The 26,672-nt window shown below is 34.2% G+C and overlaps 1 protein-coding gene across 10 annotated transcripts in view; it reads left to right on the top strand.

The window, feature by feature from the left end:
- Positions 1 to 26,672, top strand: part of LRRC49 (leucine rich repeat containing 49) — a 127,413-nt gene that overhangs the window by 75,795 nt on the left and 24,946 nt on the right. For all 10 annotated transcript variants that reach the window (XM_039856394.1, XM_039856396.1, XM_039856392.1 and 7 more), the window contains 3 exons: positions 2,613 to 2,760; positions 14,985 to 15,068; positions 19,273 to 19,439. In XM_039856394.1, the coding sequence (XP_039712328.1) occupies positions 2,613 to 2,760; positions 14,985 to 15,068; positions 19,273 to 19,439 (399 nt within the window). The remainder of the gene's footprint in view (positions 1 to 2,612; positions 2,761 to 14,984; positions 15,069 to 19,272; positions 19,440 to 26,672) is intronic.

Raw genomic sequence — 26,672 nt, 5'->3', positions numbered from 1 at the left:
ACAATATGAGGGCAGGAGAGAAGCACCTTTTAAACATCCATCTCAAACACCAAAAACTGTTCTGAAATTTTTTATGTTAATGGAAAAAAAGAATTGCATTAATGCTGGATGAGAAAAAAATTAGTGTTTGTTCAAGTTTATTTACATTCAAAGTGATTAAGTTTAAATTCATGAACTCTCATTTTTGCCTACATATACTAGCCTTTTGAAAAATATCTGCCCATAATTACCTGAACATGTCTCAGAAATCATAAGGCACACATAAATAATAAGACTTACCTGTTAGATTGGTAAAGATAAGCTCTGATGTAAAATAATTGATAGCAAAACATCTCTTTACCTTGAATGGGAAGAAAACATAGGAGAAATATTCAAATATGACAATAAAAAATGTAACTAACTTCGTTGTTGTTAAAGACCTTGCCTCAACCTTAATTTTCAACACAATACTATACCAAAAATATTTTGGTAGTAAAGCAAGATGGTACAACTACTTTGGAAGACAGTTTGGCAATTTCTAATAAAGCTAAATGGTCTTACTGTACAATCCAACAATGTACTTTTAAGTATTTACCCAATTGAATTGAAAGCTTGGGTCCACACAAACACTGGACTAATAGCTACAACAGCTTTTTTCATAGCCACTAAAAACTTGAAGCAACCAAGATTTCCTCAGTGAGTGAACGGATAAACTATGGTACATCCATACAATAGAATATTACTCAGTGAAGAATAAAAGAGTTATGAAGCCACGAAAAGACATGGATGAACCTTAAAATGCATATTGCTAAGTGAAAGGTGTCAATCTGAAAAGGCTACATACTATATGATCTTAACTATGTTACATTCTGGAAAAGACAAACTTATAGAGACAGTAAAAATATCAGTAGTTGCAGAGATTTGGGGTGAGCGGCAGGGAGTTGAATGGGATTTTTTAGGACCATGGAACTGTTCTATATAATACTTTAATGGTAGGTAGATACATGACATGATGCATTTGTCAAAACCCATAGAACCTTAATGTATACAAATTTAAAAAAATCATTTAGAATGTTAGAGGATCCCAGGAAGGAATATAGACTATGACTAGAGAATCTAATTATATTTTAATTGTATGAAACAGCCTCCCAGAAGGAGAACTGGGGGAAAGATGCTAACCTAAGTAACTTTAAAAATTAATCTGTAAAATATATGCAAAAGCAATTATACATAATCGTATACTTTAGTTAACGTTGTTTTCCATGGGGGTACAGGTTAAATTCCTGATACCACTATATATATATATGTATATGTACACATACACATGCATACTCTGGAATTGAACATTTAAATTGATGAGAGATAGTAGTAGCCAGATTTCTTATTGTCGGAATAGGAATTTACAAATAAGCAGGGAAAGAGGCTAGAATGGTCTTTTGGTTATGGATTACAATTGAAGACATCAGAATGAACTCATGTTTAGCTTAATATAGAAACAAATGGTTGCATAAAGAAATATTATAGATATATGTATACACACATATATTTCCTTGCTCTGTCATCAGAGGGCCTAAAAGAAATGACACTGCAGTAGCAAAAATTATGCCTAGCCTCCAGATCTTTGTTTTAATACCATTCTTCAATAAAAGGAATGTGGCTCCTTGAAGAGATAGCTGATTCTAGGACAGGGGTAGGAAATATGAGTCTAGAGAATCTTGTAGTGCCAGAAAGTAAGGAAGGACTAAAAAAAAAAAATCCACACTAATGGGAGTATGTCAAAGGGACATAGGAGACGACTGAAAGAGCTTCCAATGGCTACGATTTGAACAATAAAATGAATTACATAGTATTAGATTATAACCCAAAGTATAAAGTAAATATTCGTGAATCCAAACGGATACAAATAAATAAATGCCAGAAAAAAAGACAAACCTCATAGGAAGAATTTCAAATAATTTCTGTAGATCCTCTGTCCTCAAGAAGGGGAAGATAAACTTCCCACCTACTAAGTACGGGCTGCTTATGGCTTCCTTCCAAAAAATTCAGGAGAGGGAACAAAAATTTTATATTGGAAAAACCTGAAAAATACTACCTCAGCCAGATGAGCAAAGTCAATATCAACAGTGATGTCATGTTAGTTAATAGGATGTACCTTAATCCTAGTCTCAGTCATTAGAAGAATTTCACACAAATCCCAATAGAGGGATATCCTACAAAATAACTGATGAGTATTCCTCAAAACAGTCAAGGTTATCAAAAAACAAGGAAAGTCAAAAAAACTGTCAAGCTAAAAGGAGCCTAAAGGAGACATGACAACTAAATGTAATGTATTCTGGATGGGATCCAGGAACAGAAAAAGGACAATAGGTAAAAACTCAGGAAATCTGGATAAAATATGGACTTCAGTTAGTAAGAATGTATTGATATTAGTTCATTAATTGTAAAACATGTACTATGCTAATGCAAGATGTTAATAATAAGGGAAGCTGGGTGGAGAGTATGTGGGAACTCTGTACTGTCTTCTCAATTTTTCTGCAATTCTAAAACTGTTCTAAAAAATAATGTCTATTAAACAAATCAAAGTAGTATTTGAAGGTCTCACCATAATCCAGTGATTTCTGTCTTTCCTGCAGTTTTGAGAGTGTTTGCTGCCTTGCAGACTCAACTTCTCTCTCAGACATCACTTTTGATGGCAATCCAATAGCTCAAGAGTCATGGTACAAACACACTATCCTTCAGAATATGATGCAGCTGCGCCAGCTAGATATGAAGAGAGTCACGGTAAGAACTCTTCTAAAGTGCTTGCCACATTGTTTTCCTTATTGTGGATTAGGAAATTAGGATGCATATTCTTTGCTAGAAATGCTTCTAAATTTTAATGAACTAGGGATTATCATAAATGTAATTATGGTATATTTCATAATTATATCGACATGTTTTACCACCTATCCCCTATTCGCAATTTCATTGAATAGGGCTTTTTAAATTCCTAGCCTTCTATTTATATGAATCATTATGCTTGTTTTTCGTTCTTGCTTAACACTAATAATTTACTTTGAAATGGATGAGTAAGAATTTCGTTGATAATGGTAAAGAATATAATGGTTAAGAACATGGGTGTAGAGCCAGACTGCTTGAGTCTGAATCCTGGCTTTATTATTTTCTAGCCATATGATCTTCAGCAATTTACTTAACCTTTATATACCTCATGTTCCTGAAAGTAAAATGGGGATCATAATTATATTATGTCATAAGGTTGTCGTTAGGATAAAGTATCAAACCTTAAAACAGTGTGAGGCTTCTAGGAAGTACCGTATGGAGTTGTTGTTGTTATTGCTGCTATACTTCTCAAAGTAATTATCTCTTTTTTTATTCATTCTATCTCCATATGACATATTTTGTACACTTAGAGGTTTTGATATGGTTCCTGGTCTAAGTGAAATGCTGCATATGATACCTCTGCTTTTAGGTATATGATACACATTAGCATATTATAGGCTCCAAGAAGTTCTGTAATAAAGACACTTACCTTAATTTGTTTCCTTGCATCCCAAATTAATTTGAATATTTTATTTTCTCAGAAAATACCTTTTAATAATCTCAGCCCTAAGTTTCTACTTGTTTTCTTACTTCTTGACTTTGCCTATTTTGATATGGATTCTGAGTGATCAGCTGGGTTTTTTCAATTGCCAATTGACTCATGACCCGTACACCAGTTTCATAATGTGTGCAGTATACATTTCTGCTTCAGCAATATTATAGTCATCTGCGGTGCTAGAACATAGTAAAATGTGTTGATGAATTCATAAATACCAGGGGTCTTGTAGGCTTCTGCCTCTCTCTTTGTTCCAGCATGGAGATGTGGTTCTCTGTTCTCTCAGATCTACACCGTCAACATTGCGTACTTTTACCCTTATCTCCCTGCCTTTCTTATTTAAGCATCTTTGGTACTTCTCATTGCTCGTCCTAAAGAGGATGAGATGAGTGGAGTAAGAAATGAAGCTAACCCATTTATGTAAATCAGTTCTTGATTAGATATTCTTTTTCTCATAGTTAGGTTATATGTCAGTCTTGTCTACCCAACTAATGTCCTTAAGGGCAGAAGCCATTCTTCTTTCTCCTTGCCTAATACATGTTTATTTTCTTTTCTTCTCTGTCTCACTTAATGCTGAGAATGTAATGCTTAATAAAGACTTGTTGGTTGAGTGAAATTCACCCACTTCTATGCCTTAAATAAAGGAGAATAATACTGTACATTTTCACTGTCCTTGTACATTACATTCTATAGAGTATGCTTACCTGATAAGGAAATGAGTGAAGATAACCAGGGATAGGAACAGGGCTAGCTGTTCTGCTAAATACAGAGCAGCAATCTTTGCACATCTGCTCCTCCACTATTTAATTTCAGAAATTAAAAGTTTAAACGGAAATGATCTCGAAGTTACAGAAAAGTTGTAGAGTACAAAGAACTTTTTTTCTTGAACACTTCGAGATAAGTTGTGAACTCGATTCCCCAACAACCCTGAACACTTTAGTGTATATTACCTGCAAGCAAAGACATTCTCCTTAATAAACATAATATAACAACAACAAAAAAAAAGTCAGGAAATAAACATTGAATAATACTAGTGTCTAATTCTCATACCACATTCAAATTTTACCAATTATATCAATTATATTCTGTATAGCAAAATGATCCAGTTTGGAATTATACATTCCATATAGATTTTACATTCCATATCCACTTTGTTGTCATATTTCTATTGTCACCATTTTTCAGGTGGTTTCTCAGTTTTTCCTTAACTTTCAAGACTGACATTTGTGGAGATTACAGATCAGTTATTTTGTAGAATGACCCTCAATTCAGATTTTCTTTTATGTTTTTTCATGATTAATTTTTAGTTACAGATCTTTATCATAAATATCACAGAAGTGATTTTGCATTCTTCTCATTGCATCCTATCAAGGGATGTGTAATTTATATTTATCCCTATATTGATATTGTTTCTTTAATTAAGATGTTGTCTGCCAGGCTTCTCCCTGTGAAGTTATTGCTTTCCTTTTGTAACTCTATTTCTCATAAAAATTTTAATTTATTCATTTATTCATATCAGTATGGACCATGATATTTTGTTTCACCTTTATAAAAATGTTTTAGTAATTTTCATGTGGAAATATGCTTTTTTAAAGACTTTCTGTAAGAGGGTTGGCAGACAGCGGCCCATGAGCTGGTCACTCATTTTTGTAAAAAATATGTATTGGAACACAGTCATGTCCATCCATTTATGTATTACCTATGTCTGCTTTGATGCTACAGTGGTAGAACTGCATAGTTGCTAATGAAACTATACGTCCTACAAGCCTAAAATATTTACCATCTGGGTAGAAAAGTTCGCTGACACCTATTCTATAACCATTTTTTTCTTTAAAAATGTTATCTTTATTAAATTTTTATGTAATTTATCACATAAACATTCTAACTGGAGTGGGTTACACAAATACTTGAACTTTTGTGCACTAGTGCTGTAATTCCCCAAACTGTGTGATGAAGATGCTGTAGAGAACTCACAGAGGGGCACTGCGGAATATTTTTAGTTTTCAAGGGATATTTGATATCTGTGAGACACTGAAAACCTAGATCAAGATAGTTTACCATTTCAACATTAGATTATACTATACTTCACTCTCTGGTGTCATATATTTGCAAAACTGAGTTTTCAGTGGTTATTATGATAAAAAAAAAAGTACCACACTAAAATCAATATGGAACCGGAAATGAGGGTGGCAGTGTCCAATCTAATTCCAATGTTCGAGAAGTTAAGTAATGCCCTACAGATATACACAGCGTTCTACTGGCAAGTAATTGTGGTTATTTAAGAGTGGTATATTTTTTTCTTTCAATTTACATGTAATATTTTTTTTTTCAAATGGCTACTAAGTTGCTAGAACATGAATACTTGGTAAGTCATTTCCTAACTACAGTAAACAGAGCTTTAACACATTTCTTTTGACCTAGAGCCACTGTGAAAAAATTTCTGAGATATTCTTAACCACTTTGAACTGAAAAGTTTCTGTCCTAGGGTCTGTATTAGACACTAGAGATGATAAGATCAGAATCATAATTCATGCCCTCATTTTAATTTGTAGTCTAGTGCAGTGGCAGGCATACAGCCAGATTATAATGCAAAATGACTAATTAGACAAGAGATGGATAGATATGTGTGTCTACACATACTGCTGCACTTGTGTACGCATGCAAGTGCACTCATACTGCACAATGATATCGAAGAACAAAGCACTCCTGTGGCTACTGGAGAAATAGGAAAAATTCTAAAAGAGAAAATATTGATTTGAGACTTGAAGAGTGGCAAAGAAGAAAGAGGATGTATCTGTGGAGAGTGTTCTAGGGAGAAGGAAGGCATGCAAAATGCAAAGGGTTGCTGAGAGAATATAGCAATTAATAGCAGTTCAACATGCTTGAGCATTGAGTGCACATGCGAGAGACTAGCGGGAGAAAAGGATGCACGACAGGCAAGGGCTAGGCCATGAAAGGCATTTTATGTCATGAGAGAGAGTTTAGGTTTTTGTCGTGGTCATTATAAGAAGCTCTTGTAGAGTTTAAGGTAGTTAAATTGAAATTGCCAACGAAAGATACTATCTATCTGTGTAGCAGCCCAGATATGAATTGGGGAGGATGGGATGAGAGATGAGATGAGAAGCAGGGGGCCTAAATCCCGAGGAATGGCAAGAGGTAATATGGTGCAAAGAGATGATATGAGTTGCTGGCTTCAATTCCTATTTTGCTTTTGTTATCTCTGTTACAAAGAATGACTTTTAGTCTGTAAAGAGTAGAAAATAAACATTAATAAGATAAAAGCAAAACCCAGGATAGGTGAATAAATTAGTTTGAATTTAGGCCCAGCTATAGTAGGGGCTGGCAAACTTTATCTGTAGAGGGCCTGGTTATAAATATTTTAGGCTCTGTTGAAAATTACTCAGCTCTCTCATTGTAGTGTGAAAGCTGGCATAAACAATGTATAAATGAATGAGCATAGCTCTGTTCTAATAAAACTTTATTTATAAAGCAGGTAGTAGACTGGATTTGGCCTGTGGGATAAAGTTTGCCAATCTCTGATCTAGAGCACTGAATAAACATAATGAATAAATTGCTAGACCACTTAAAGTTATTTCTGAGAAGCAGTGTAGAATAATAGAATAGCTGAAAGGAAGATGAACTAATCTATCTTTTTATCACATAAAGAAAGAATATAAGTTCCATAAATTATGACAATAAATTTGATGTTGATTATGAAAGAAAACTAAATTGGATTATTAAAAGATGGATTGTGATTACTTAAGGAATTGATCACTAGGAGGCAGCACTAGTTCACTAAAAATAATTTACACTAGACAAAATTACTTCTCTATTTTAGATAGCCCCCCTCAGAAGAGTGTTATAGATAGATAGTGTTTTGGTATGTAAGCGAAGTATTTGCCAAAGTCTTTTATGAGATCATTTCAAATAAATTGTATGATAACGTGCTTAACTGAATTTGTGATTCAAGTGTACCTACAAAGCTTGAAGTAATTGATTAATACCAGCCTGTAGAGAAGTCTGTACGGGCATGCCATGAGGCTTTTTCCTTGGGCCCATTCTATTCAGCATTTTTGTTTCATGACTAGATGACAGTATTTACGTTATTCTGATAAAGTATGTGAATGCCAGAAACTTGGAGAAGTTAGAGATCTTGATATATTGGTTGATTAAATCAGAATCCAAAAGTAGCTCAGTAATCTAGAACAAGTTTAGCAAACTAGAGCCTGTGGGCCAAATCCATCCTGCAGCTTGTTTTTGTAGAGCTCTCAAGCTAAGAATGGTTTTTATATTTTAAAGTGTTGTTTAAAAATAAAAACAAAGAATATCCAATAGAGAGCTTATGTGTCTCACAATGCCTAAAATATTGATTATCTGGCCCCTTACAGAAAAAGTTTGCTGACCTATAGTCTCGAAAACTAAGCAGAATTTAGCAAAGTCAAAATAATAGATAAATTGAAAATCCTGGGCCTTACACCATAACAACAAACAAAGCAATTCTCAGCCCACATGCAGGGCCATGGTGATGAGAAACTTAGTGGCATGTGTGAAAAGAGTAGCTAGCCCTGGAATTGGAACGAAGTGGAATTGAGTTAATCGTGAGGTGCGATTGTTAGAAATTAATATGGCTTAAAACAATATTGAAATAGAGAATCTAGGAAAATGGAGAAAATACTCTACTTTTTTTTCTTTTTTAGTCAAATTACACCTAAACTATTAGTTTTAGAGGACTGACAACAAACTGGAGTGTTTCCAGAGAACCTGGCATGATTCATTGACAAAGGAGAAGACATGAGGAAGATGTTGCAGGTCTTCAAATATTTTCACAACTGTCCAATAAGAGAAAAGACACATTTTGAGGGGCTAGAACAAGGACGATTTTATAGAAAATTCTGGGAGGAAGAATTTTCTCCTTTTATTTCTAAAGGCAGTATTTTGTGAATGCAGGGAATTCAGAATATGCTCACAATTCTGCAATAGGCACAGTGTCTGAAGTTTTCACCTCAAACTTACATTTAGTTGGCTTAAAATGAACTTGTTTACAATTTGCTCTCCAAAAACTAGACCAGCCTATCGGAGATAGAAATGAGTTTCCCTCTCACATATGACAATGTGGTAGACATTCCTAATGCTCGCCAACACGTTCTTGTCGTCCTCCTCATTTTGATCTGTGGAGAGATGATATTTCCTTTCCCCTTGGAGTTAGGTGTGGTCACGCAACTTGCTTTGACCATAGAAATGTGAGCAGAAGTAATATATGTAATTTCCAGGAAGCATTTAAAAGCCAGTGTGTGATTTTCCATGTTTTTCGCCCATGAGGCAGTCATTGTGGAAGCATATGTTGAGTTGAAGGTGCCATCAGATAACAGACCCAGGAACACTTAGCCTCTGCATAGAGGGCAGTTCCAGTGTTATCTGCATGATCAAGAAATAAACTTCTCTTTATTGTAAGCCAGTGTAAGTTTTGAAGTTGCTACGACAGCATAACCTAGCTTGTTCTGGCTTTTCCCCCCACTAGTATTTCACAGTTAATATCCCTAGGCCAGTGGAAGTCAGGTTAGAGAGCTTCTGATGTTTACTCTAACATTAACTGTGACCCTGGAAAAATCATTTTTCTCTGTAAAGCAAGATTATTTGAATGAAAAACATGGATCATCTCTTCTAGACAAAAACTGATTTTAAAATCTGTTTTAATACTTGATGTAGTCAAAGAAAACAATGTATTTTATAACTGTCTGTTCTAAAGTATATGGTTAGAAACCCATGTTGCCATTTACTTTTTAAATTCCACATAATAAATTGCTGCCTATATTAAGACCGTTTTATTTATTTTGGAGCAAAGTTTCTCATATAATATATGCATTGTTTTAGAGCCTTTATAATCTGCTAACAGAGTATAATCTAGGTTGTCAAACACCTATAAAATTACTGCACTTCTTAATTAATTTGAAATCATTTCTATATTAAATCTTCATGACAAACTGAAGTATGGAAAAAAGTAAATATTTTTTTTAGTCACAGATAGATTTCTTTTTTTTTTTTGCCACATAGAATATATTGCTTTTATCCAAGAAATTGGACTATTATCATAAAGATGCCAAAATATCACAATTTTTCCTTCTTACCAACAGATTTATAGGTTATTTTTAAAATTAGAGGTTTATTTTTGTTTCTAAGTTTAGTTACTCTATAATTATTTGGGCTGAAATATAGTTGTCAGATGTATAAATTCCTTAAAACACTCGATATTTGAATTGATTTGGCGTATATCCAGTTTTCCTAGGTTTAGCTTTCCTTTTAAAGTCCTACTGCCTTTAATAGAAGCTCAAATTCTTTTAGAAAATCTGATGGAATCACCTCTTAAATATGTGCAGTACGTGTTCCATACAGTTTCCAGTACTGTTTGAAATTGGCTCGTTAAATAACCAATCTGTTTCTAGTTCACATTTTATAGATGAGTCAACAATTGATCATCAACATAATTTGCTCTTTTAAAAAATTTGTTCCGAAATACGTTGTATTTAATAGGTACCAAGTAAGTATTTACTGAACAAAAGAATTTAATATGATTATTAATCCAGCTATTTTGTGAAGCTAAGACTCAAGGTTCTAAATTTCTCATTTAATTTATTTCTCCTCGTTACCTCTATTCAGCCTTTAAACATTAAGAATAACTATTTTCCATATTGTAAAAGACAGTTTAAATTCACCAAAAATCATATTAAATTTGTTTCCTTTTAAACAACTAAATCGTATGGCATATTATTACTGAATTTTAACCTCAACTTTTTCTTCTCTCTAAAATAAATAAAATACATTTAAATATACCCTTATTATAAAAAATAATACAAATTCCATTTTTTACAAGCCGTGGCTTCTGGTCCTGTTCCTAGCTTTGTCACTACCTGTGTGACCTTGTATAAATTACCAAACTTCTGAGAATATTCATTTCTAAAGTTAGAATCTTCCAGAGGATGCATTTCTAGGTCCCCTTTTTAACTCTGATAGTTTCTCATTGTGCATTTTTAATATACTTCTTTTCTCTAGGTCTTTCTTTGTTTTCAGAAGTATTTATAATGGCTCACCCTCTAGAATACATTTTCATGGCCTCTTTGACTTCAGCTCTAATATAACTGATATACTGATCAAGATGGGCCAAGCTATTCTGCAGTAATGACTTCTCTAACCTCAGTGAATCAAAATAACAATGTTTATTTCATGTCTGCTCTACCTGTCTGCCCATAGTATGTGGTCCAGGAACTTTGCTCTGTATTGTTCTCATTCTAAGACCAAGAACTTCAAAGTATTCACCATCTGGAGCTTTGCAGATTCTAAAGCAGAGGTGAGGGAGAAAATAGCTATATCATACATTGTCTTTGAAAGCTTCCACCCAGAAGCAAACACATGTCACTTCTGTTCATATAGCATTGGCCAAAGTAAGTCACATGGCCACATCTAACTTCAGGGAGGCAGGCAGTGCTATTTCACAATGTAGCCTGGATGTGGAAAGACACAGGAATATTTGGTGAAGAGCTCTTATGACTGTTAATCATGCTTTAAATAAAATGCTGACTGTTGGTGGGAGTATAAATGAATGTTACATTTATGGAGGGCAATTTACAAACATATCAAAAGTCTTAGAAATATGTTTATCATTTGATTTAGCAGTTACAGTTTTAGGTAATTATTGAACAAATACATAAAGATGTGTATTCAATAATTCATTTCTTAAATATATATTTATCGGGTATCTACTATGTGCCAGGAGCTCACATGGTCTATACCTTCACAGAGCTATTTGGCCTAGGTGAGGGGAGAGATAGTACCAGAGATAATTCAAATGAAACAGGTTTAGTGTAGTGTTATGATGGAAAAGTATAGGGTTCTATAAAATATATAGGAAAATTTGCTGACCTATTTTACACTCGACCAATTCTCTCTTCAGTTGTGTAAAATGAGCTCTTCAACCTCCCTCCACTGAATTTTTTATTTCAGGTTTTATAATTTTTCATTTCTAAAAGTTCTTCAAATGTACTAAATTATTTTTACAGTTTCCTATCTCTGAAGACATTTTCCAGCTTGTCTTTCATGAATAAATTGTTTTCTCAAATTGTGTCATCTTCTTGAATGCCTACAAAACTTCTGATAAAAATTAAAAGTTACATGGTTATAATTTACTTTATTAAAATTTGACAATCTTCAGAGGGAAAAAAGCATGATCAAAATTGTGTATACAGACTGCAACTTCTTGTCCCTCAGCTTTATTGAAATATAATAGATTATTAGTTGCTCATATTTACATTGTACAATTCGATGAGTTTTTTTTTTTAATTGTAGTTGGCATACAGTAATATATTAGTTTCAGTTGTACAGCATGGTGATTAGAGATCTGTATAACTCACTAACTGGTCACCTCACTAAATCGAGTACCCCCCTTCCTACTTACATGTTTATTACAAAATTATTAACTATTTTCCTTATGCTACACTTTATATCTCCATGTCTATTTTATAACGATCCATTTGTACTTCTTAATCCCTTTGCCCTTTTTCACCGTCGACCTCAATCCCCTCCCATCTAGTAGCCTTCCAAATATTCTCGTATCTATGAGTTTATTTCTGCTTTTGTTGTTGTTTATTTTGTTCTTTAGATTCCACATGTACGTGAAATCATATGGTATTTGTCTTTCTCTATCCGCCTTATTTCATTCAGCCAAATACCTTCAAGGTCCATAAAGACAATATCTTTTTCCATCCCCTTCCTTTTAGTCTGTGTGTGTCTTTTAATCTAAAGTGAGTGTCTCGTAGGCAGTATATGTAGGGGTCTAGTTTTCTTATCCATTCAGCCACCTTCTCTTTTGGTTGGAGCACTTAATTCTTTTCCATTTGAGGTACTTGTTGACAGGAATGTAGTTATTACCAATTTTTATTCATGTTTTTGATACATGTTCTTTCTTCTTAGAGAAGACCCTACAACATTTACTCTAATACAGGTTTGGTGTTGATAAATTCCTTTAGCTTATTTTTGTCTGGGAAGCTCTTTTTCTGTCCTGCAACTGTAAATGATAGCTTTGCTGGATAAAGTATTCTTCGTTGTAGATCTTGAGTTTTCATCACGTCGAATATTTTGTGCCAAGCCCTTCTGTCCTGCATAGTTTCTTTTGAGAAATCAGCTGCCAATTTTATGGGTACTCCCTTGTAGGTAACTAACTACTTATCTCTTGCTGCTTTTAAGATTCTCTCTTTGTATTTAACCTTTGGCATTTTAATTATAATGTGTCTTGGTGTGGGCCTCTTTGGGTTCCTCTTTTTTGGGACTCTGAGCTTCCTGGGGTTGTATGTCTATTCTTTCACCAGGTTAGGGGAGTCTTCCATCATTATTTCTTCGAATAGCTCTTCAACTTCTTGTTTTTCTTTAGGTACCCCTGTGACACAGATATTTTTACATTTGTGTCCCATAGGCTCCTTAAATTATCATTATAGTCTTGATTCCTTTTTTTTTTTTTCGCCATTCTGGTTGGTTGTCCTTGGCTTTCCCATCCTCTATATCGGTGGTTCAGTCCTCTTCTTTATCCACTCTGTTGATTTCCTGTAATATTACTCTTCATCTCAAATAATGTGTTCTTCATTTCTGACTGGTTCCCTTTTATAATTTCCATTTCCATTTTTATGATTTTTATCTCATTGTTAAAATATTCACTGAGTTCATCTACACTTTCCTTAAGTTCATTGAGCATCTTTATAACCAGTGTTTTGAACTCTGCATTGTTAGATTACTTGACTCCATTATTCCTGGACCTCTGTTCTGTTCTCTCATATTGTTTCTGCTTCTTTGTCTAACCATTTTGGCTGCCTTTCTGTGTCTGTTTCTATTTATTAAACAAAGCCCCCAAGTCTTCTGGTCTTATTAGCATGGCTTTGTGTAGTAGGTGTCCAGTGGCACAGTCCTGGGAGGGGTTCAGCTGCAGGCCAAATTTAGCCCTAACCTGTGCCCCTCCAGGGCCACCTGCTAAGATTCAGCAAGGAATCCACAGTTTCTGTGCTTATAGTTGTCTCAAGAGGCCTCACCAGTAGCCGAGGCCAGCTGCCACCAGTGTGAGTCTTGGCTCTGCTCAGCAAAGCACACTGGATTTGCCAAGGACACAACCAGATGTGGCTTGGGTGGGGCCACGAGTTGAGGGAGGTGGAGTTTCATGGCATCCTCTGAGCGCAGTGACCTCTGTTATCCAGTCTGATGATGTCTCAGCTATGGCAGTGCTGAGTCTGCACAATGGGAGCGGGGAGGGCTCAACAGAGGAACAGTGGATACTGCCGGCACTTCTGCCTGGAGAGAGCGCATCCTGCCCTCGCTCCAATAACTCAGTGTCCCCCTATGAGACCCTGGCACCCCGCTTGGAGCCTACCAGGCACTGGTGCTCAGAGAAAACAGGTCTGTCACCACGAAAGTCCACTCGGGACAGGGCCCCTTTAAGAGGCGTCTGCAGTTACCGGCTGCTGCTGCCATAGCCTCTGTCACACTCAGCCACTGGGGACTGGGCTGCCTCACATCTTCACCCCGTCCTACCTTCTACCTTTGCAGGTTGATTAATTATTTCTCTCCCTAGTTGTAGTGCATTTAGATCCCAGGAGACGTTGCTTGCTGTTTGTTCTGTGTTTCTATTACAACTTTGATTTTGTCACTAAAAGGATGAACAAAGCGTTTAACATCTACGCAGTTTTTTCCCAGCTCCACAGATTGCAACTTTTAAAAATTTACTCATACTGAATATTATAATGTGAAACAGAAATAATAACATCTGAGTTAGTGTTGCAATTAGGACTTTTTTAAAATTTTCTAAACTGTAATGTTATTTCACAGTTTTTAGAAGTTAAGAAATTAGACTGTCCAAATCAATTTAAAAACAAAGTAAAATAATGACATTAATGGACGTTAATTCATTAATCAGTTGTAAGTTTTAAAAGTCTTTCATTCTTGTTTTATCGTTTAAAAAGCTATGATTTGCAACCATAAATTAAATCAAAATTGTTGGAAGTATCATTTCGATCTTTTTACCTTCATAATAGAGAGTTTAAGTTTTTCTATGTGGAACAATTGTGAATGGTGTACTAAGAAAAAATTATACAAGTCTGCTCACCTCTTTTTTCTTCTCTTCTCGTTGTATTTTCTCTTGTATTAGCTGGATTTATCTCATATCCAGAGTTAGAGGCAGAGTTAAGAAGACACAGATTTTTAGAATTAGTAAAGAAGAAGGAAATAAAGAGGAACATACTAACTTTTTTCCAAGGGTATATTTTCTATTAACTAAGTAGTATGCTTCTCACAAAGAAAATGAGACTTACAGAACCAAAGATATTTAGCATTAAAAAAGTCTGAATACTTGTATAGTATATTTTTAAAATTTTTCTTTTAGGAAGAAGAAAGGCGTATGGCATCTGTTGTAGCCAAAAAAGAGGAAGAAAAGAAGCGGGAAAGTCATAAGCAATCTTTGCTTAAGGTAATTAAGCATGTTTGTGTACCCATACTCACATACACTGAGGCTAGCTAGTTAGCTAGAAAAGTGGTTTCCAAACTTTGTAAAATTTTCATTTCTATCAGTAGAATGTTTTTTATAAACAAACATTCCTAAAACTTTTATAATTTACTACCTATAAACTTCTACCTTTGAAATATAATGCATATCGTAAAACATATACAAAAGCTAGAAATTTTGAAAGAAGGAGATAAAAAAATATAACAAATTATAATTTGTTTTCCACACTAGCACATCACCACTTACCCTTGTGGCATGTGCACTTCATTTTGGAAACCATTGTTAGTGATTGTCATCTTTACTGATATATTTTAATGAGCTCTCCTATATTTTTTTAATGATAGCTTTTTATATTTAAAAATTTTGTCTGTTAGCTTCTCTGATACAGAAGTGGTTAAGACTTTGAGAAATTTAGGAATTAAAATTTGTTTTAAACTGGTTTCAAGTGATTTAACATATCAGATATTTCTTTCCTTAAGTAAAGTTTTCTTTTAAAATATTTTATATTAACATTATGAAGTATAATAAATTAAAATAGCTTAAAGTTTATAGCTTGTATTATGCTTTATACTATGTTCGACCTCAAGCTAAGGATATCATCCTGATGATCATGATACTTGTCTTATGTAGGTGCTTTTCTTTTTAAAATTAAAATGGCATTTAGAATTTTTAAAAAGTCTAGGAGGGATAAAAAATTGTGTATAATAAACTTGGAAAACAAAGGCACTTACCGTGGTGATGGAAATGTTATATATCTCAATAGGAGTAGGGGTGATACAGGTATATACATTTGTGGAAACTGATCAAAGAATACACATGAATCTGTGTATTTTACTCAGTGAAAAGTACTCCTAAATAACAAAAAAGAAGAACAACTTGGTCCCAAGCTATCTCAGCGCCAAATTTCTACTTCAAAAGCAACTGTTACTCACTATGCTATAATTTTTCCACCTGCTGTTATTTCTAACCTCCTGACACCTCCCTAACTTTTATGTTTTTTCTCATCCCATTAATTAGATGTGCCTAAATCCCCTCTGGATAACTCTACTTTTTTATTGATTTAGCCAATAGGATTTTAATCTCTTTTATGCTTGAATATCCATAAGTGTTGGCCAAAAACTTGGTTTATAAGAAATATAGCTGTAGGTAATATATTTTTAAATAAATAGGAGCAAGATTTATCATTGTCAGATAATACTACTGGCAAACTTTCTGAATGGTTCATTTAGAAAAAGTAGTATTGTCTATCATGCTGCTGCTGCTGTCAGATACATAAGTGAGTGAATAAATAAATGAACTAACTAACTAAATAATGAATGAAAAAAAATAGATAGATAGACAGACAGACAGACAGACAGACAGACAGACTAAAGCTCTCAGACCTAAAGAACACTTGTATGAGCCTTGGAGCATGGGAAGGAAGAATAAGCAAAGAAACTCCATGGATGATTTAGCTCTAAGACTACTAGTGGAAGTAGAGCCTAGTACAGGCAGCAAACCACATTGGCCTCCTTTGGACTAAAAATGGTTTGTTATACACTCAATTTAGCTGCTTGTTACCATCATAATTTTTAGAAACGTTTCATTAAATTTTTAGCAAAATTTTTTTTTTAATGTTTAGAAATTTTTTATGAAAACTTCAAAAAATAGCTAATGTTTCTCTTGAAGTCACTAAATAGGACTCTAATTATGAGGGTTACTTAGCTTTTATATTTTTAAATAAGTGGTAAAGCATGGGAAATCAGGGGACCTGGGTTCTAGCACTAGCTCAGAATCAGAGTCATGATACCAAAGACCCTCAGCATTTGCTGGGGATTGTTTCACATGACAGCGCATTATTGCTCATTAAGAAAATGGGGTGAGTGGTTGTGGAGGGACATGAAGAGTGCATAAACACATATCTTCTGCCTTGTTTTTTTTCTTTCTATTTTCCTTGTAACCTGGAAAATGAATGGAAGCGATAGTTATGGGATATAGTGGTGTGATATTGCTTGAACTATGAAGAATAGACTCAAGTGGCAGAGCTGAAATTCGGCACCTTCTAAAATAATTGTGACTTTAACACAGACTTGGCAATTCATTGCCATCTAGCTGTAGAAACACGATTGTAACTAATATGCCAAAGGCATCCATGATCATTAAACATAAACTTGGGGGGTACCCCCACTTCTGTCTTGCAGAATCTCTAGCCTTTCTTTTGCTTGTTCCACAAATATCTAGAGCCCTTATGTGTCACCCTAGCCAGCTAGTGATTCCCACCTGACCCCAGGCTGCACTCCTGCTTTAAAATATGTCATCCCTTTTCTTGGACCCAGTAAAAATATCCATTCTCTTCGTCAACTTGGTATTGACCTGGTTTTAATAACCCAAGTAAAGGATGCATTAACTTTGGGATGGATATTTAAGAAAGTGTTTATACTTTCAGAATATCTTATTATAAATTTGTTAAAATACATAGTGGTGTAAAGATATTTTGTGTCTTTTTTCTAAGCCCTGCTATATCTATATCATTAAGATTATTTCTTTCCACCAAACTCCAATCAGCCAGAAATACAAATGCATTGAGCCAGAATGACAGGCATCCTCCATTAACTCACTGCCCCTCCCTCCATAAAGCAACCTTGGTAGTGAGGGAAAATAACAGCATTGCTTAGGTTAAGAGTTGGGTTTACCAGCCATCTGCGAATAACTGAAATAGAATTCCTTAAGGTAAGACACCTTTTTATTATAGATTGGGAGGTGGGGGTGGGAATTGTACAGTTAAACAACAGATTCCTACTTGCTTTGGATAAGGACTTCTGTAAAATATCAAAAAGTCCCAGAAGTATATTCATATTAAGGATAACCCATTTAACTACCTAGACAAATTTGAAATACCCAGCCATAAAAAACATGCTAAAAACATTTTTAAAAACAGAAATAGAACTCTAAAAAAATTTACTTTTAATTACACTTTGTTATCATTTTTTATTACTATCCAATGCCATTCTTACATGCTAAAATTTTTTAGATAACCAAGTGTAGGCAAAGAGGTGGAACTAAAAATAGTCATTCTACACGTATATGTGCACTGAAAGGATGGGAAAGACCCTTCCTAACAGCCTACAGTGGCTCCAGAGGGAGCAGGTGAAGAAGGGTCAGTATCACACAGTGATTTTTCATTAGGTGACTGTGCTCTTAATAAAGAGGAAATGTAAAATGTCTTATTTTAGCTTTCTGGTCTAATTGACATGCCATTTAAAAATGTTAACTCTTGATAATAGAGACTTTACCGGAATAAAGCTGTTTTCCCCTACCATTTACGACATTTCTACCTAGCACAGCTTCTTTCAGTAGTTTAGATCTGCTTTCTCCACAGGTTTCTATGAGAGAATGGAGCCCCAGTGCCCTAATCAGTGGTTCTCAAAGTGAGGTCCATTAGCAACACCTGGGAGCTTATTAGAAATGCAAATTCTTTAGTCCCACTTCAAACATTAAATCATAATGGGGGGAGGGCTAGCAATTAGTATTTTAATAAGCTCACCATGAGATTTGAGGCACTCTAAAGTTTGAGAACCACTACAGTTAAGGCATCCTTCGCATATAATGAATTAACTTCTTTCTTATTCACCTAGAATGGTACTAGTTACCTAGAAACCGAGTACAATTTCTTTTTGTAGTCTATGTATAATTATTAATTTTCAGACATTGTGATTTACACTGTGAAGCTTAGAACATGGATCAATCCCTCTCCTTTCCTTTCTGCCTAGATTATTCCACCATATTAGTCCTAATTATTGGGTAGTAAAATTAATTATTTTTTTTCTTGCTATGTTTAAACACAAAGCCATGTACGTTTCTGTCAAATTAAAATTTCAGATAACACTCAAGTATATAATTTTCTGTTAAACTATCAGATAGTAAATTTTCACATCTCCAATGGGAGTAATTATTGTTTGTATATATTTTTTTCTTTAAGGATGATAGACTATTATTGGGATGTTTGAATACACAAGGTAAATAAAGGCCACTTGTAATTTGTTTTAGAATACAAATTTGGTAGCTACTTTTAAGGAATAGACTCCTTTTAAAAGTGTGATAAGTAGTACAAACAATATGCTCCTTGGATATACTCTCCTGCTACAAAGATTGCATTATGTAATACTTGTCACAATGAACTTTTTCACAGGAGAAGAAAAGGTTAACAATTAACAATGTAGCTCGAAAGTGGGACTTGCAACAACATCGAATAACCAATATTGCTATAAATCAAGATAGAAAAGATTCTGACTCTCCTTCTCAGGACCCCTGTCAGATCGATGGAAGCACCACCTCTGCATTTCCAGAGGAAACAGGGTATGTAATAGTATTCTTTCCAGATACTAGTCTTTGGAGAACTGAATTTGAAGTAGAAATAGGAAGCCATTTCTCATATAATTATTTAAAAATAGTTTTCTTAAGAAAGCCTACTGAAATTAGAAACTTAAGTTTAAAAGTTAAAATGAAACTGTTTTAAAAAAATAAGCTGACCCCTGATTTAAAAAACCTTCTGTGGTTTCCTATTTGTCATAGGAAAAACAAATCTAGATTACTTAATACAGCCTATGAGGCCTTCTACCCACCTCACCTATTTTTCCCCATTCTGTGGTGCAGCCTCAGTGACTTTCGGTTCAGTTACTTCCTACCTCAGAACCTTTCTTTTGGAAACAGTTGTATTGTCCCCTGACACTTCTCTGTCCTACTTTCCTTACCCTCCCTACTAACTTTGACCCATATATATTTTTTAAATTATAAATAAACCATAAAGATATGTATGCTTTATGTCCCTCTAATTCACTTGATTCCAATGTGCTTTCTTCAGAGGAAGAGATATGTGCAAAGTCTGAATAGTATACTCAGATTTGCTCATAAACCAGGGGATATGTATTATGTAACACAACCGTCATAGAAGAAAAGAGGTTTGAGCCACAGGAATAGACAGATATTATAGAACACAACTGGAACAGTTATTCAGATTTTATGCCGAATTGATTACTAGTATGAGTTAAGGAGTAAGACTTTGTGCTGGCTGCTGGAGACACAACAGAGGTCAAGACAGTCGGGACTCTTTTCCTCTTAGAGCTGAAATTCTAGTGGGAAAAACAGATAGGAAACAACTAATTACCCATGCCTTACTTAATTATGGTAATGCTCAGTGCTAAGAAGGCAAAGTTGAGTGAGCTGAGCTGAGAGATAAAAGAAGTATCTGATCTAGTCTAATCTCCAGGAAGTAGTTAAGGAAGGCTTTTCAGGGGATGTGAGGTTTACAGGATTGACATTCTTAAGATAATAAATCATCACTTTAAAAATCATTTTCTCAGGTCTCGTTTGGTATCCAGAGGGAGCTAACTAGGGAAGTGTTGAAAGATTGAAGGAAAATTCTGAGGAACTAAATGTGGTCAGAGACCAAGAAATTATAGCTACTGTAGTCTGAATTGTCAAGTGAGTATTCCAGAACACAGAGTAGCTAGGTATCACAGTAAAAAAGATAAATGTCTGATAAAGAATGTGATAAGGGATCAAAGATAAGGAGTAGAAAATTCAAGTATAACAATGAAAGAAAACAATGATGGGTCATATGGTCTAAGCTAGATTCTTAAGGAGTTAAAAATCTGCCAACAGATTGGGAGAAAATTTAGTATTTCTGGGACTGGAAGTCTAAATGAAATTGAAGATGAGAAGTATATGAAGTAAGAAGGTTAATAGTGAGCTGGAATTGGGAGAATTTATGGTCAAAGTAAGTTTTTGAAGTTGAAGATTTTAGAGGTGGAACATACCAAAGTAATGACAATGTTAAGAGCAATCGGAGGCCATTGTTGTGGCTTTGGGAGTGGGTTGACAAGAGAAGTAGTAGTGAAAGTCATCAGAGGAAGGAGGATCAGTTGAAGTTATTACTGTAAACACTGAAGTTGCTGATGGTAGCACTAGGTGTGGAACCAGGGGCCAAAGTATTCAACATTCACCAGCCTTATCTCCTTTTGATCTCAGCCATGCATTCTATGCTCTTGTTACAGGGATATTTACTGTTTAGGTTTTACTAGTGTGAGCAGCTACAGTGAATGCAAGAAGTGTTTGTTTGTTTTATTTATTGAAGTGACATCGGTTAATAAAATTACATAGGTTTCAAGTGTACAATTCTATAATACATCATCTGTATGTTCCATTGTGTGTTCACCACCCAAAGTCAAATCTCCTTTACCCTTTCCTACTTCCCCCACCCCCTTTCCCTCTGGTAACCACCATACTGTTCTCTGTGTCTATGAGTTTTTATTTGTTTGCTTCTCTTGTTTGTTCGTTTGTTGCTTTCAGTTTTATATCCCATATGTGAGTGAAATCATATGGTTCTTGACTTTTTCCACCTGACTTATTTCTCTTAGCATGATACTCTCAGGATCCATTCATGTTGTCACAAATGCCAGTATTTCATTTTTTATTATGGCTGAGTAATATTCCATTGTATATAAGTACCACATCTTCCTTATCCAAACATCTATTGAAGGACGTTTCAATTGTTTCCATGTCTTGGCCACCGTGAATAATGCCGCTATGAACATAGGAGTACATATATCTTTACAAATAAATATTTTCAAATTTTGGGGGTAGATACCCAGAAGAGAAATTGCTGAGTCATATGGTAATTCTTTTCTTAATTCTTTGAGGACCCTCCCTCCATACTGTTTCCCATAGTGTCTGTACCAGTTTACATTCCCACCAGTAGTCTATGAAGGTTCCTTTTTCTCCGCAACCTCTCTAACACTTGTTATTACTTGTTTTGTTGATAACAACCATGCTAACAGGTATGAGATAGTTCTCATTGTGGTTTTGATTTGCATTTCCCTAATAGCTAGCACAGTCAAGCATCTTTTCATGTATTTGTTGGTCATCTGTATGTCTCTTTGGGAGCAGAGTCTGTTCATGTCCTCTGCCTATTTTTTAATTGGATGCTTTGTCTTTTGTTTTTTGTTGTTGTTAAGTTGTATAAGTTTTTTATATATTTTGGATATTAACCCCTTATCAGAGGTGTTGTTCGTGAATAACTTCTCCCATTTGATTGGTTATCTTTTTGTTTTGTTGATGGTTTCTTTTTCAGTGCAGAAGCCTTTTAGTTTGATATAATTGCATTCATTTAATTTTGCTTTTACTTCTGTTGCCTTTGAGGTCAAATTCATAAAATTCTCTCTAAGACCGAGGGCTATAAGTCTAGTACCTATGTTTTCATCTATGTATTTTATTATTTCAGGTCTTATATTTAGGTCTTTGATCCATTTAGAGTTAATTTTTGTGTATGGTAAAAAATAGCGGTCTAGTTTCATTTTTTTTTTTCTTCGCATATGGCTTTCCAATTTTTCCAGCACTATTTGTTGAAGAGGCTTTAATTCTTCCACTGTATATTTTTGGTTCTTTTGTCAAAAATTATTTCCCCATATATATGTGGGTTTATTTGGGGGCTCTCGGTTCTGTTCAATTGGTTAATGTGTCTGTTTTTCTGCCAATTTCATGCTGTTTTGTTATTGTCTCTTTGTAGTATAATTTGAAGACAGAGAGTGTGATACCTCTGGTTTGGTTCTTTTATCTTGGGTTTGCTTTGGCTATTCAGGGTCTTTTGTGGTTCCATGCAAATCTATTGATTTTTTGTTGTCGTTGTTCTATTTCTTTAAAAAATGCCATTTGGATTTGATGTGGATTGCATTAAATCTGTATATTGCTTTGGGTAACGTGGCCATTTTAACTATGCTGATTCTTCCAATCCATGAACATGGACTATCTTTCCATTTCTTTGTGTGTTCTTCAAATTATTTTCATAATATCTTATAGTTTTCAGTGTATAGGTCCTTTGCATGCTTTGGTAAGTTTATTCCTAGGTATTTTATTCTTTTTGTTATAATTGCAAAGTAATTTTCTCATTTCTTTTTCTGAAATTTTATTGTACTTATAAAGGAATGCAATGGATTTTTGTACATTGCTTTTGTATCCTGCAACTTTACTGTATTTGTTTATTGTTTCTAATTATTTTTCGGTTTAGTCTTTAGAGTTTTCTGTATAAAGAATCATATCATCTGCAAAAAGAGACAATATGACTTTTTAGATGCGTTTTATTTCTTTCTCTTGCCTGATTGCTCTGGCTGGAACTTCCAGTACTCTGTTGAATAACAGTGGTGAGAGTGAGCATCCTTGTCTTATTCCTGATCTTAGAGGAAAAGCTTTCAGTTTTTCACTATTGAGTATGATATTAGCTGAAAGTTTATTATATATGACCTTTATTATGTTAAGATACTTTACTTTTATACATATTTTATTTATACATATTTTAATCATAAATGGATATCTATCTCAAATGTTTTCTCCGCATCTATTGATATGATCATATTATTTTTATGCTTTATTTTATTAATGTAATATATCACATTAATCAATTTGTATATGTTGAACCATCTTTGCACCCATAGAATGAACCCTACTTGATGGTGATGTGTTATCTTTTTAATGTATTGTTGTATTCAACTTTCCAATATTTCGTTTAGAATTTTTCATTTGTATTCATCAGAGATATTCGTCTGTAGTTTTCTTTTATTTTGTTTGTATTATCCTTGCCAGGTTTTGGTATCAGAGTAATGTTGGCCTCATTAAATGAATTAGGAAGTATTCCCTCTTCTTTAATTTTTGAAAGAGTTTGAGAAAGGCAGGTATTAAATCTTTTTATGTTTGGTAGAATGCATTAGTGAAGTTGTTGGGCCCTGGACTTTTACTTTTGGGAAAGTTTTTGATGATTGTTTCAATTGCCTTACTGTTGATCAGTCTATTTAGATTTTTCAGTTCTTCATGATTCAGTCTGGGGAGGTTATGCATTTCTAAAAACTTGTCCATTTTTTCTAGGTTATTGAATTTGGTGGCATATAGTCTTTCATAATATTCTTGTATGACCCTTTGTATTTCTGTGGTATCCATCGTAACTTCTCTTTTATTTCTGATTTTTTTATTTGAGTCTTTTGTCTTTTTTCTATAGTAAGTCTAGCCAAAGGTTTATCAAGAGGACAATACATCAGCAAGGCATAACACATCAATGTATATGCACCCAATCAGGGAGCACCAAACATAAAAAGCAACTACTAACAGAACTAAAGAGAAACTGACAAGAACATATTATAGTAGGGGACCTAAATACCCCGTTGACAGCTATAGATAGTTCATTCAAAAAGAAAATCAATAAGGAAACATCGGCCTTAAATGACACATTAGACCAAATGGATATAATCAACATTTATAGAACCTTTCTTCCCAGAACACCAGATTATCCATTCTTCTTTAGTACACATGGAACATTCTCAAAGATAAACCATATGTTGGGACACAAAATTGGCCTCAACAAATTTAAGAAGACTGAAATCATACCAAGCATATTCTCTGACCACGATGCTTTGAAATTAGATATCAACTGCAAAAAGAAAGCAGGAAGTGGAGATTAAACAACATGCTACTAAACAATGACTGGGTCAAAAAAAGAAATAAAGGATCAAAAAATACATTGAGATGAATGAGAATGACAATACAACATATCAAAACTTTCAGGATACAGCAAAAGCAGTAATAAGAGGGAAGTTTATAGCATTACAGGCCTATCTCAAGAAACAAGAAAAATCCCAAATAACCTATCATTACATCTTAAAGAACTAGAAAAAGAAGAACAAATGAAGCCTAAAGTCAGAAGAAGGACAGAAATAATGAAAATTAGAGCAGAATTAAATGAAATAGAGAACAAAAAGATAATAGGAAAAAAATTAATGCAACCAAGAGCTAGTTCTTTGAAAAGATTAATAAAAGTGTCTTTGTTTATTAATTGACTCTTTTACCTGGCAAAACTATCTCTGATAAGTGGATTCTAGTCTATTAATGTGACTTTACACTATTTAAGCAGCATATGGCCAAAAATTCTGTGACCCTCTAAAATAATTTAAAATTATAGTCTTCACTTTTATGGTCTCAAAAACAAGCAATCAGTACCAAGAGGAAGAGGAAGTATCTGTTGTGCAAATAGTTGTGCCTTGTAGTTACTGCCAAGAGTTTCAGAATTTTTATTAGGAATTCCACAAAATCAGAGGCTTTTTAAGCAGGGAGCACAAAGGAAGAGTTTGGGAGAGATGGGAAAAGTGATGTATGGGTTCAATGAAGAGGGTGTGGAGAATATTAACTGAAACATTAGGAAAGGGATCCACAATTTCTGGCAAAATATTTAGCTTCTACCGATGTAAGTTCAAAGTGCCATGGAGACACCATTACATTATCTTGGTCTGACCCTTTTTAATGACTTAAAAACTATTAAATCAAGGAGACTTTATATTTATATATGAAGCTGGAGAAAGAAAACTTTAGAGATAGTGAATTATTATTGATGAAGACTATAATACAAAATAGGTTACTTATAACTTCTGGTTGTAGATACATTCTCTACTTTGTGTTTTACAGACGCCTATAAAATCTCTTGTATCAGAAAGGAAGAAATATTTCTAAAATATTATACCTTGTATATGCCTACACCAGGGCTCTTAACCAGAGGATCCAGATTGACTTTGAACTTTATGTCCTTATTTTACTTGAACTCTCCACACCATTTGACATAGTTGATAGTCTTCATTGTTGAAAGGCTCTTTGCCTTGACTTTCTTGATAACACATTCACCTGATTTTCCTTTTACCAGTGTGGCAACTTTTCTTTTTCAGGTGTATCTTGCTGACTCCTTTTATACCAAACCTCTAAATATGTATTATGCTATTTCTTGATTCATAAGATTTAAGTATAATTTTTGCCATAATAGATGAGAATTTGGCTCATCACTTTCTCTCTTCCCAATACTATATACCTATAATTCTTTCACTGGTTAACTTTCATAATATACGGTTAAACCTGTTTCTTGTTCTATCTGCTATAGATAGTAGCTGTCAAGTCTGCACTGTGCAAGAGAAGTTTATCCTTTTTATTCCTCCTCCCACCTTTTCACATTGCAAATGCTTCAGCCATACTTTTCTAATTTCCCTTGTGATTTCTTTCTTGATTCACTGATTGTTTAAGAGTATGTTGTTTAATTTCCTCATATTTGTGAATTTTCCACATTCCTTCTGTTATTGATTTCGAGTTTCATTCCACTGTGTTCTGAAGATGTTTCATGTGAGTTCAGTCTTTCATAATTTATTGAGACTTGTTTTGTGGCTTAACATATGGTCCGTCCTAAAGAATGTTCCATGTGACTTGAAAAGAACGCATAATCTAACTGTTGTTGAGTAAAGTCTTCTATATATGTCTGTTAGATCTAGTTGGTTTATAGTGTTCTTCAAGTCTTTAATTTCCTTATTGATCTTCTGCCCTGTTACTCTATCCATTACTGAAAATAGGGTATTGAAGTCTCTAACTATTATTGTAGAACTGTTTCTCCCATCAGTTTTGCTTCATGTATTTTGGGTAGTAAGTGTACATATGCTTATAATTGTTACACCTTCCTGATAGATTGACCTTTTTATCAATATAAGATGTTCTTTTATGTCTCTTGTAACAGTTTTT

Source organism: Pteropus medius, unplaced genomic scaffold (assembly GCF_902729225.1).
Source record: "Pteropus medius unplaced genomic scaffold, Ma_sr-lr_union100, whole genome shotgun sequence".
NCBI classification, from domain to species: Eukaryota; Metazoa; Chordata; class Mammalia; order Chiroptera; family Pteropodidae; genus Pteropus; species Pteropus medius.
Note: the sequence above shows the minus strand (reverse complement) of the source record. Positions and strands in the feature narration are given on the sequence as shown.